Source organism: Pyxicephalus adspersus, chromosome 2 (genome assembly GCF_032062135.1).
Source record: "Pyxicephalus adspersus chromosome 2, UCB_Pads_2.0, whole genome shotgun sequence".
In the NCBI taxonomy this organism is placed as follows: Eukaryota; Metazoa; Chordata; class Amphibia; order Anura; family Pyxicephalidae; genus Pyxicephalus; species Pyxicephalus adspersus.
In genome coordinates, this window is record NC_092859.1 from 114,817,847 (window position 1) to 114,831,381 (window position 13,535).

General features: G+C 37.6%; 1 protein-coding gene across 1 annotated transcript in view; it reads right to left on the reverse strand.

Annotated features, from left to right (window-relative positions):
• The window catches only part of SND1 (staphylococcal nuclease and tudor domain containing 1), a 265,369-nt gene that overhangs the window by 181,565 nt on the left and 70,269 nt on the right, over positions 1–13,535 (reverse strand). The window contains 1 exon segment of the mRNA XM_072401947.1: positions 13,266–13,366. Coding sequence (XP_072258048.1) covers positions 13,266–13,366 — 101 coding nt within the window.

The window sequence follows — 13,535 nt, forward strand, 5'->3', positions numbered from 1 at the left end:
AATATTAATACACTAATAAAGGGAAAGGAAAAAAGTAAGAATCCAAATTTTATTTTAAACAAAAAATCAACACTTTCTTTTCAAAGGTAAGTGTATGATGGTAGTAGCTTTTTGACAAAGGCTATTTGCCTCAAATTTATTTCACAGATTAATTTAGCAAGTTTACAGCGCACACACATTTACTCCCATTAACGGGCTAATACAGATTAACAGACATCATAAAAGACTCCCATTTAATAATTACAAATACGTATACGTATTGAAATAAATGATGTAATGACCTTAACACCCAAATACAAACATCTCTGTGGCAATTCTGACTTATCAGGTGATAAATAAGCAACAGGTCTGGAAGAAGAATAGGAATTCAGCAGAGCTGGTAATTTACTGTTGACAGATTCATAATTACTTTTTAACTATAAAACTCAGTATCTTGAAGGTGCATTCTGAACTGTATAAAGCCTATATTAGTCAAATAAACAATTAACTTCTGTAACAAGTATCCTTAGGACAGGTCTCCGACACCTAGTTTTGTGCGATCCACTGAACAGTGGGCCTCATCCAATCAAGAACTGTCTATCCTGAACCACAACATTCAAGGGCACTTAAGCCTGCATCACAGAGGATTTAGGATGGATCCAACAGTGTAGCAGAGAAGAAAAAAAAAAAAAAGACGTGTTAGACATGTTCATATTTCATATAAAGGCTGCTTTTACACATGAGCTGTCAAACATACATACCACTAAACTGCAACATCAAACACTCAAAATGCATTGCAATACATTGGGTATTTATTTTTTTCAGTGAGTAACAAACATTTTACAAATTCCCCCCAGGCGTGTACATCATACAGAGAGTAACTGACACCCAAAGGAAGACCCATGCGCTGTTAAAGGGAGAAATGACTCAGGACTGCAACATGGTATTTTTTTTATGACAGCCATAAGGCGGTGTGTGTATAAGGGGGATTTATTATTTGCCTGCAGATCGGCTTTACCATAAAGTACAGATAACATTTTGAACAGCATTCATATTTATTTTATTTCTTCTTATACATATGCCACCCCAAATATGAGATGAACCAACCAGGCAATGGTAAATACAAGAGCTGTCCCTCTGAAGGCAGGCATTAATGATGACTGCGGCCACAGCCAACGTCTTCATGGGGTTAACTATAATAGTTTGCAGCCACAACACAAATTATTAGTGGTTTAATTATATACATAATTCATAACAGCAATACACCAACTGCAGACAACAACAGCCAATCATTAAATAAGTGTTTCAGCTATATGCAAGATAATTATCTGCTTGCTGGCAGATAAGGGGTGGTAAATGAATTTACAGGAGAAATTACAATCTTAACTTGAAAAATTATACCATCTTTGTTGTTGAATTTCAAGAAAGTGATATATTAAAAGAAACATGACCCGTAGCTGAAACAGCAGTAGCAGATCTCTATGGAGAGCAGTATCTTAACACAAACACAGAAATCACCATAAAAACCTTGAGGCACCAAACTAAAAGGTTACATCGATTAAAAGCAGAACATTATAGTATTTAAATATTCATACAGCATGACGAACAGAGTGCTGTGAAAAGCTTGAATTTTTACATATCAAAGCAGACTTGGCATTTACATCACATTTCTGTTAACTGGAAAAGCCATACCAGATCGCTCAAGTGCTTAAAAAAAAATTAGAAAAAGCAGTGCACCACCTGAGATGGTTCAGAGTGAAGAAAAAAAAATGTCAGGTACTATAACGAGCTGAAATAGGAAGTCTGAGTCAGAATGAAACAGAGGAAAGAAATCCTCAATCCAGTATAATCCCTTTCCTTCGAGCAGCCAGACAACTAGAATGATTCCATTTGTCTCAAGTGAGCTTGAGCCCAGGAAGGCTGCTTTGCCTACCGTAACAATCTGAAACCTTAACCTTTCCTAAAAATCACATGAGACAAACTAACCATGGAAAGCTTCGAACCATCACAAAGCCGTTACTATTGACAGTTACTACTGCTGCCAGACATACAGAGAATGACAAATTAGCAGTGCCCGAGAGGCCATACCTGGCTGCCAACTCACCACTACTATAAAGAACAAAACACAATGATCACAACATAATATTCTGGTATATCTGCTTCACCGATGTGCAAGTGAAGAGCACTCATGTTTTATTACATAGAGGTAAAGTCACCAGAACTGTCTGACTACCGTATTATTCCATAAGAAAAGCAAAACAGTCTAAAACTACGTATGTACAAAGAAGCTACAATGGAACAAAATGCCGTTATTACAAACTCCTGAACCTACCCAGAGTAATTTAGGAAAATACTTCAAAGTATCCTCAAGTGATACTTATTGTAAAGACTAGGGGAGGGTAATGTATAGAGAAAGCTGCAGATCTGTAATATCAAAAGCCATTGAAAATACAAGAATGTATGAACAGTTTCAAACACTAACACATACACTAACTTTTCATGCAGATGTTTAGACAATCCTAAATGTTTTTGATGAGATAAAATATATGAAAAACTTATAATCGTTATAATTTAGTTGAAACATTACTTACATTTTTTGTAAAACATTCCATGTATTCTGATAAATTATGGTAATCAAATTCCAATAACCAAAAATTTAAAGACTTGACTACATGTAAGATCTTCACTACAAATGGCATTGAAAGAATACCAAAAATAATTTGCATTGGTGGTTCAGGGTTCACAACATTTCATGCCACAACCCAGCAAGCTACCTTCACATGACAGAACTGCATACATATAAAAACAGATTTATTTATCAACATTGAGGTGTATAGGGTGTGGAATGCAGAGGGGAAGAAAAAAAAATCAATAAGCCAAGATGAAGTGTAATCAATACAAAGACTATTTACATTATGTGGAAAACATAGGAGAAAGCCTGGAGCAGGCCTTTTAACAGCATGTGATGTGCTGCGATTAAAGAGAACATGCATTCCTACTGCCTGATGAACAGAAAACAAGGCTCTGAAAGATCGGCCCAGGAGAAATGATCAGTTCACTGGGAGCTTTAAAAAAAAATATATAAATAAATATAATATATATATATACACATATACACACACACATACAAACACTCAAAACCCATGTGCACAATTTGTGCACAAACTCATGTGCACAAGGTAGGAAATGAACAATGGTTTTACACAATTGGCACCTATAAAGGAGGAAGAGGCTATGATTTTATTAACCACAAAAAAAAAAAAAAACACCAGTATTAAATACTGGATAGATATTTTCCCTGTATGATGCACCCTTTGTCATTCTGATTGGTATGAAATATGTCAATGAAGTGTTATGTGTGCACTGGATATAGTCAAAAATGAAGCACTCCACAATCTTACATGGCAGGATTGTAGAAAACTATTCTTATGATGGGTGGTCTAGATTTAAGTAGAGTGTTTATTTGCCTACTGTAAACGCAAGTGCTGGAATGAACACAAAGACCCTCATTTGCACTCTGATCAGGGGCCAGAACAGCGGCTACCTTTGCACAGAGCCACATACAGAATATGGAATGGAATTCACCCAATTCTTTTGGGATCAAAATTAAGTTCTACATGCCCCAGCTAAATTAAAACCATCAGCACGAGACTTAACTTTTTTCAATTTGCATACCTAAATGTTTATGCTCTTACATGTTTTTGAAGGATACAAGGCTTTAGTTTTTTTTTTTTACTTTGTTATAGTTAACAGTGATCACTGTGCTGTCATAAGCACTTAAAAGGAGGGACATTTTTCAACTTTCTACATTAAGCTGAAAAGGGTTAAAATCTAATTTAACAGGCATTCTAGTATAGGATAGGAAAAATGTACATACAATATTGTGGTTGGTTTATAAGCGAGTCACCCTTACCTCAAAGGCAAAGGATAATATAATTTCAGTAAGCACATTGAGTTATACTGAATGCACATTTAGTCATGAGAAAAAGAAAGTACATCCACTCTCAGTGCAAAGCTTTTTCTTTCTTCACGATCATAACACAAAAATACTGATTACATATGGCTTACATGGATGAGATACATCTTGCAACCACAAGACCTCTGGAACTTTATGCCTTTAAACGGAAGAGACCTAAACAAAGCGAAACCAAAACACAGTGGTGGATGGGGGATGATTTGGGCTTGATATGCAACCACATGACGTGGCCATTTTGCGGTCTTTAAGTCAACCATAACTCTTCTATATAAAGTATTTTGTAGCATTAAATGTGATAACAATGTGAAAGCTTTGCCAAAACTGGGTTATACAACAGAACAATAATCCCCAGCACACCTATGCAAAGCAGGAAACAGATTAAAGAAGGGGAATGATCATGGATGCCTGTCCCACGTAGAAATAAAATAAGTTAGATGCAAACAAGTTTATATTTTTTGTTTAAAAACATTTGAACATACTAACATTTTTAACTTCAAACCAACAATTTATACATATACACTAATCTTTCCCTATAATTATAGATATACGTGCAAGGAAATTGACTCCATCCAATACTGTTTAACAAAGACTTTGGTAATCTTTTCTGTTTCCATTCAAAGTTTGCCTTCTCTGACAAATCCTATTCTCTTACGGTTTAGGCAGACAGACTTTTGCCATCAATGCTTCTCCTACCAAACTGCTCAACATCATAACACACACACATACAAACACTCAAAACCCATGTGCACAATTTGTGCACAAACTCATGTGCACAAGGTAGGAAATGAACAATGGTTTTACACAATTGGCACCTATAAAGGAGGAAGAGGCTATGATTTTATTAACCACAAAAAAAAAAAAAACACCAGTATTAAATACTGGATAGATATTTTCCCTGTATGATGCACCCTTTGTCATTCTGATTGGTATGAAATATGTCAATGAAGTGTTATGTGTGCACTGGATATAGTCAAAAATGAAGCACTCCACAATCTTACATGGCAGGATTGTAGAAAACTATTCTTATGATGGGTGGTCTAGATTTAAGTAGAGTGTTTATTTGCCTACTGTAAACGCAAGTGCTGGAATTAACACAAAGACCCTCATTTGCACTCTGATCAGGGGCCAGAACAGCGGCTACCTTTGCACAGAGCCACATACAGAATATGGAATGGAATTCACCCAATTCTTTTGGGATCAAAATTAAGTTCTACATGCCCCAGCTAAATTAAAACCATCAGCACGAGACTTAACTTTTTTCAATTTGCATACCTAAATGTTTATGCTCTTACATGTTTTTGAAGGATACAAGGCTTTAGTTTTTTTTTTTACTTTGTTATAGTTAACAGTGATCACTGTGCTGTCATAAGCACTTAAAAGGAGGGACATTTTTCAACTTTCTACATTAAGCTGAAAAGGGTTAAAATCTAATTTAACAGGCATTCTAGTATAGGATAGGAAAAATGTACATACAATATTGTGGTTGGTTTATAAGCGAGTCACCCTTACCTCAAAGGCAAAGGATAATATAATTTCAGTAAGCACATTGAGTTATACTGAATGCACATTTAGTCATGAGAAAAAGAAAGTACATCCACTCTCAGTGCAAAGCTTTTTCTTTCTTCACGATCATAACACAAAAATACTGATTACATATGGCTTACATGGATGAGATACATCTTGCAACCACAAGACCTCTGGAACTTTATGCCTTTAAACGGAAGAGACCTAAACAAAGCGAAACCAAAACACAGTGGTGGATGGGGGATGATTTGGGCTTGATATGCAACCACATGACGTGGCCATTTTGCGGTCTTTAAGTCAACCATAACTCTTCTATATAAAGTATTTTGTAGCATTAAATGTGATAACAATGTGAAAGCTTTGCCAAAACTGGGTTATACAACAGAACAATAATCCCCAGCACACCTATGCAAAGCAGGAAACAGATTAAAGAAGGGGAATGATCATGGATGCCTGTCCCACGTAGAAATAAAATAAGTTAGATGCAAACAAGTTTATATTTTTTGTTTAAAAACATTTGAACATACTAACATTTTTAACTTCAAACCAACAATTTATACATATACACTAATCTTTCCCTATAATTATAGATATACGTGCAAGGAAATTGACTCCATCCAATACTGTTTAACAAAGACTTTGGTAATCTTTTCTGTTTCCATTCAAAGTTTGCCTTCTCTGACAAATCCTATTCTCTTACGGTTTAGGCAGACAGACTTTTGCCATCAATGCTTCTCCTACCAAACTGCTCAACATCATAACAATCATCTAAGTTTAATATAGTCTTCCACTGCTGCTATTAGGTCCATTACACTCCGCTATATATGAATATAACTACTCTAGGACTTGAAAAGTACCAGCTTATGTCATTTTAGGAGGTCTGAGAAACACAACAGTACAACAGTCCTTATTTATTTTAGCTCAGACTTTGCTTGGCACAACCTACACTATTTTTCTGCAACTGGCTACAACAGTTTTAAGTTTATACATCCAGCCAACATCAGTCCATCTGCTTCAGCATGTTTATCTCCAGAGTGGAAGTCTGTACCTCCATCACTGTCAGCTCCTATTCTTCAATCTCATGCTAGTGTATTACTCTGTGTGTCAGTCTCTGTGCTACTGTACCTGCCAGACTGCGTTTTGCAATAATTCAGACACTTGCCATCCTCTTCGCATGTCAAGCTCTCTAAAAGTCACTGTCAGTTTTTCCTATTCTTATCTGTTGAAGGTTTCCTTAACCAGCTTGCATATGAAGCCAATGTAAACAAATGCATCGAACACTCTGTACAACTCAAGTGGATTACATGTCATCTATACCAAGGTCACATGGTTTACTTATATTCCAACAAGCTTTTGCAAATTTTTATAGTAATACTATGTTACAATTCTATAGTACCACACTATCTGTTCACTAAAGTACCTTAGTAAGCATAACAGGCCAGAATTTAAGTAGCTTATGTTGTGACACAAACTGACAAATAGAGGAAATTATGATTTAAGTCAAACCATAACTCTCCTATGATTAGCACTCTTGCCCTGGAGATTAACGTAGCCCTGCAGGAAGTCATAAGGACAGAACAGCCTTCAAGCAGAGCACAACTCACCTCGTCCACTGGTTGGAGAGCAGAGACATTGTTACAGAGGGATAGTGACAATACTGTAAAGCTCTTATGGGATACATAGATGTGATTTCAAATTTTCTGAGAAAATGAAATCTGTTCAATTTGTATGAAAAAGCCTTAATATGGAAATATTTACAATACAAATGAATATTAAAAGGCTTCCAACCACAGCTTAGGAGGATATCCTACTCAAATTCTGCAAGGTCATAAAGCTTATCTGACAATTAATCTATCCAAAGCATTTAACTCTCCCACTGCACAGCACCCAAGGGCTCGGGCCAGCTGCAGTAAACATTGCTATTAATTAAAATTCCCAGCATGCCCTGAAAGTGGAACTTAAAATTCCTGAACTAGAGGTCAACTTCTAGCTCCTGAAAATCTGATCTTTACACACCCAAAGCAAACCACATTAAAATTATATAAATGAGAGATACAATGCTAAATACAAAGATGCAACTTTTGTAACTGTACCTAAAATAATGTGTTCATGGTGGCTATGAAATAACTGTGCAAACAGTAGATCTTGCATAATGTATATAAAAACAATTAAAAAAAGAGCAAAACAGAAAAATTATTATCTTGCATGGTAAGGGGATGGTTACAGGGCAGATTAGAGACAGCAGACTCCTAAAGTCCAAAAAAACAGCATTTCATTTGTTTAGGCCAAGTGTTAAGCTACATACACACTTCCAATTATTATCGTTGGAAAACGAACGACGAACGTTCATGCACGATATCTACGAACGATCGTATAGCACCGATGCTGCACATAGAGTTAACGACACGATCGTTCGTAGATATTGTACACACAATAGATACGATCGTTTGAGCGATAGAGGAACTATGTGCACGACAGGAAAGTGAACGGACGTTCGTTCATCACGCATGCTCTGAACATGGACGATCAACGAACGACCGTACACACGAACGATGCTCAACGATCGTCGTCCAATCCGATCCGTCGGTCCGGTCGTTCGTTTCCAGCGACTTTCCTCGTTCGTCGGCGTCGTTGGTTACTTTTTTACGAACGATTTTTTGCCCAATCGATCGTTCGTCGTTCGATTGGAACGATAAAAATTGGAAGTGTGTACGCACCTTTACCGCACACTCCCCAGTACTTCACAACAAAATAAACAGTAGCCTGGCTGGATTTCTGGCTACCTCACCTAGGTGCCCTCTCTTACTAACACATACACTATATCGGTACTGTTTGGCCTCTGGCGCTCTCCCTCAGCCTGGAATCCACTCTGGCTCTCCGTCAGCCTCTTGCTGATCAAATTCCCCTCCCCTCTTGCACCTGACTGCAGGTGCATATATCCCTGTCAAGATTGGGTTGGGCCAAGGAACCCACCCTTTCACTCCCTTGGCCAGCTCCAGGGCCCTAAAGTACCTGGTTTTCTTGTCAAAACCTAATAATCAATTAACACTTTCTATTCCCTGGAGCAAATAATGCACTTTCCCTGCCATTTTTGGGACACTGTCATGTCACAAAATATACACACATATACATATATATACACATATATATACACACACACCATCAATGCAATGTCTATAGAGGTTGAATTTTATGCAAGTCAAAACAGATACATTATTTTAAAAAATGCAATTAGGACAGATGTTTGTCTCAACATTTTTAGGCAGCGTGGTGTCAGTTACTATAAAAAAATCACCACTGTAAGGTAACCACAAAGAAAGCAAAAAAAAAAAAAATGTATGGAGCCTAGACATTCATTAAATTCTGCAGCAAGCTGTGCTTTGATACACAAAAAGAAACAACTGCAGAGTTTGTCTTGGTAATAAGAGTTACAAGAGGCTGCAGAAAAAGCTCAACCCCCCCACCCCCAGCCTCAGCTGTCTTTAGCAAAAGATTTCTTCTGCAAGTCATGCAAACCGCCCCCATCCAGCCTCCGTTCTGCACACAGTGAGCAGGAAAGCCTCGTTCGTATCTAGGAGGCGTCTTTCTGTTGGATGTCCATAACCCGGGGACTACCTGTATTCAAGTAACAAGTGCCAGGATATTGAAGTTTTTCTTGGGAAAAGTTTTTACTAAGGTGTCTCAGCATTTTTAGTACGACCATTTATGCCCAAATCTGGATGTACTGGTTGTACTAAGGAAAGGAAACAATGGTTTTGTCAGAACATCAGTTTATCTTGTATGGGTTGAAGTACAGGGCAAACCACTGGGAGGGGTGTCTTGAGCAGCTTTTAGAAAGGCAATAAAAAGTGATTTGGACATTCTAATCCTAAAGCTTGACTTTTATAGCAATACCAGTCGGAGGGTGTAAACACATCCACCATGTTTAATTTTAGCTGCAGCCTAAAGCCATGACTCTGTTAGGCTATTTTAGAAATATGTTTGTGCTGCTAAAATCTCAAAAGCCCAGTAGTAAACAGAGTGCTAAAAGTGAAACAAAAGCGATAGAAAGGCTACACAGTATTTTGAGACTTCAAAAGCTTTTCAGCTTCAAAAATAAGAAATGTACTCCACAAACAACCAGCACTACTGTTGTACAGACCTGGCATGGATATCAAGATTCACTTGAATTCTGTTCTTTATGCATTACAAAAAAAAATGTTTTTTTAAATGGTCAATTTTTCAAAGAAAAATTTCCAGTTCACACAGGCTAAACCTTAAGCTATGTACACACGGCAGATTTTTATCGCCCGATAATCGGCATCGGCCAAATATCGGGCGAAAATCTTCTGTGTGTACAGTCGGTGTCGTCCATCGTCCGGACGACCGACCGGATCCACGGACGATGGACGACAGCCGATCCTAATGAAAGGGGAGAGCGCGCAGCAGGGTGCCGCTCCGTCGCTCTCCCCCTCCCCTCTCCATAGAGCATGAACGGTGCTGTATGTACAGCATCGTTCATGCATCTTGCAGCCCCTTGTCGTTGGAAAGGATCGTGAAAGATCCTTTCCAACGACAAAAATTGGAAGTGTGTACGCAGCTTTAGTTATGAATTTCCTCCCTCCCAACATACCATTTCTATAGGGGGATAACAACATGAAAACACTTTATCTTTTGGTAAAAAGCATCATTTACACAAATGTCCCTGTATTTTTCCAATTTACTGATCTCTATTTCTCAAGGTCACCTAGTACACACAAAATGGTATATATCACCTGAGAATATGTGTTTGTTTGCACCGTTTTGAAACATCCCTAATAAACTACCTTTGAGGAATAAATGGAAGCAGGACCTCAACTTTATTCACTTCTAGGTGAATATATTGTTGAAGAAGTATATGTCTAGTGTGAAAATATAAATCTGGTTGCGTGTTTACTGCTGTCCAAGGCCGGTACACTAGTCTTTAATCACATGATCCACCACAGTAATTTTATTCTTAGACTTCTGGAATAAATTACATTGAGCATGACTCAAACTGAAGAGATTGAGGTCATAGGCTATGTAAACACTTGCAATAATTGTACGTGGAAAGGATCTTTCACAATCCTTTCCAACGACTAAGAACTGCGGGATGCATAAACGAGCGCTGTACAAACAGCACTGTTTGCGCGTGTGTACCTAGCCATAATCCATGGAAGGTATTGTTGTACCAAGCTCTGAAGGAGAATCAGTATGGTAACTTGCATTCACTGAAGGAGAATCAGTATGGTTACTGAAGAACAAAGCAGTGCCGATATAATGAGGACCCCTGATGTTGCAAATCAGAAAAAGGACAGGCCAGAATTACCAACTACTTGGAAAAATTAGAAAAGGAAAAGGTAAACGACGTGACTGACGGATCAAACATCAGGAAAATGTAAATTGAAAAGAAAAATGAGCACTAAAAGGGTAGAGAAGTCACCAATGGGGGAAGGCTGGACGTGGGCTTTAAATTAAGGCTGCTGCTTAAACAGAATATGTTTTTTCTTTTCTTTTTTTTTTGTGCTAGCCATTTGCAATGCCTAAAGGAATAAGCCATTTTGTCTGTTTTGTTGAGATTTACTTATCTCTGCTACCAATTTCTCTGCAGTGTAGTCATGTGCAGCACTTTTTATATCCCGATATAGGAACAGTAGCTATTTCAGAATTCAATATTCCTTATTCCCTCTGGATCCTTTTGAATCTAAATTTGTTCCAAGCTTGAAAAGGGTTGTGACTTCGAGGGACATGATCCACACTAATTTTTAGTATTTTTCAGTAATAGTACATTTACACATGGTGAGGATTGCAAGGGCAAAAAATGGCTGTTTGTATGAAAATGATTACCTTTAGGTAGGAGGAAAAACCAAGCACATATTTGCATCTTGGATTTATTTAGGTACTACATATTTTATGGATAAAACGATCATTGTTCTGTGGTATATGACTAGATCAACCTCTCGACTATATTTTGGCCATTAGCCATCAAAAAATGGTAAATTGTTTATTGTTGCTTCCAGGACAAACAAAGGAAAATTGGGAGGTTGAATATTCTACAGACAACCTTTTACCTGCTTGCTGTTAGTCGTCTCCATAAAGAGGGTGGGCTGGGTATAAATGGCTTTAAATTAAACCCACACATTGGAATGTTATTATAATGATAATATTTACATCTTGTGTACAGCACCCATATTGTTTCTGTAAGTTTGGTTGAAGACATCCTAACTGGCTTGTAACAGAGATTTGAAGGGGTTACAGTAACCAGACTGTTAATCCTCGTGAAGAAATGGCTTTGTAAGCACATGTCTCAATCTGTGTGCTACTGGCAGATAAGGGCAATTTCTAAGTTCCAGTTGGCTTAGCAGCTTCTGGGATAATGCTCCGTTGTCTCATAAAGGGCTTTCTCTGGGACAAAGAGTATGGCCAAGAGCACTTTGGGATCATTCCAAGACTAGCTGCTATGGAGAAGCACCTATGACAAATTACCAAACTACTTCCAGGAACACAGGAAATAAAACCCACCTTGGAGACTTAACACATTGACAAGGACAAGCAAAAACAACCTGATCAGAATGCAGATGCAGCAGAAGGCTCATCTAAGTAGCTAGGCAGACAGAATTTTTAAGTCTGCTTTAAACATATGTTAAGTATAATCATGACACTCCAGAAATGCTAAAATGTGCTGTTTGCCAGTGAAGCAGATATTTTACAGTTCACTCATCTCTAACTACTGTTCAAGTGCCCAGTGTGCTCCATTATATTCCACTCCATGTGTTTAATAAAACACACACACATTGTACACAATATATTTATACACTGTAATACAAATAAGCTTTGTCTATAAAACTTTGTGATTAAAGAGTGAAGGAAAATCAGCAAACTTGTCAGTCCTTTTACTGCTTATTCTTCTTTTAACATATTAACACCCTAGCACTGCAACAAAATGCATCAGCTTTCATGCAGATTTACGCTCTATTGGTCTGAGCTAAGCTGTACAGGGTATTACAGGAGGAAATTACAAAATCAGATTCTGGTAGTTTTACTAGCCTCTTTAAACATACAATGGCCCAGAACCTTGAAGTTAACATTTTTGTTGTTTTGAGGGCACATATTCAATTAAATTGGTCACAGCACAATGCACCATATATTGTGCATGCAGTTTTTTCTGTCAGAACAGTGCAAAGCATGTTTGTGCATCCCTGTTCATTATTATTTAATTTATTGGCCACCGCCACTAAAAGCAGAGAACAACTCCACTCATGCTTCTAAAACAACAAGAGAAATGTACATATCCCAAATAATACAATAAAAACTAGAGGACACCAATCTTGTAAATCAACTAAGCATACTTCACTTTACATCCCATCTTGTTGACATAGGAGGAAATAGTACATATTTTCAAAAGGATCTTCTCTTAGACAGCATAATTTTTCCAATTTGAGATCTTCTCTTCTAGTTTTAGGAACAATTACTCCTCAGTGCTTAGTCCTCAGTGTTGGTGCATTAGTACTCTCGGTTGACTAACGCAGGCCCGGCTTATGTGCATTAATCCCACATGGCTCAGTCATTAACACGTTAATCCTTTAGTATCCAGTCCCCACTTGTGCTACAACCCCTCAGTGTTCCATAGGTGTTAACCCCTAACACCCAGTCCCCCAAACACTTGGGATTAGGCTTTCAGTACTTTGTTTGCATACATATATATATTCTTTATTACATTTTACACACATACACATTTTATAGCTTTATTGTTCACAAAAATGTAGCCTTAACTAACTGTAATACTTACATGCCACCAATTGTGACGGTGGCACAGGTACGTTCAGAAAATGCTGGGACTGTGTCTGTGGCTGCGCTGGCAGAACGGATGTAGTCCACATTTACATTTACCTAAAAATAAGAAAGTTTTCGTTAATGGCTCCAAATATAATTTCCAAATAAATAACTTTCACATGATTAGTGCTTTTCTTGCATGTACCCAAGTAAATAACCCAACCTGAGCTCAAGTAAAAAATCAAATCAGGATGTGATATGATGTGGTCATGCTTAGTGAGAGAGT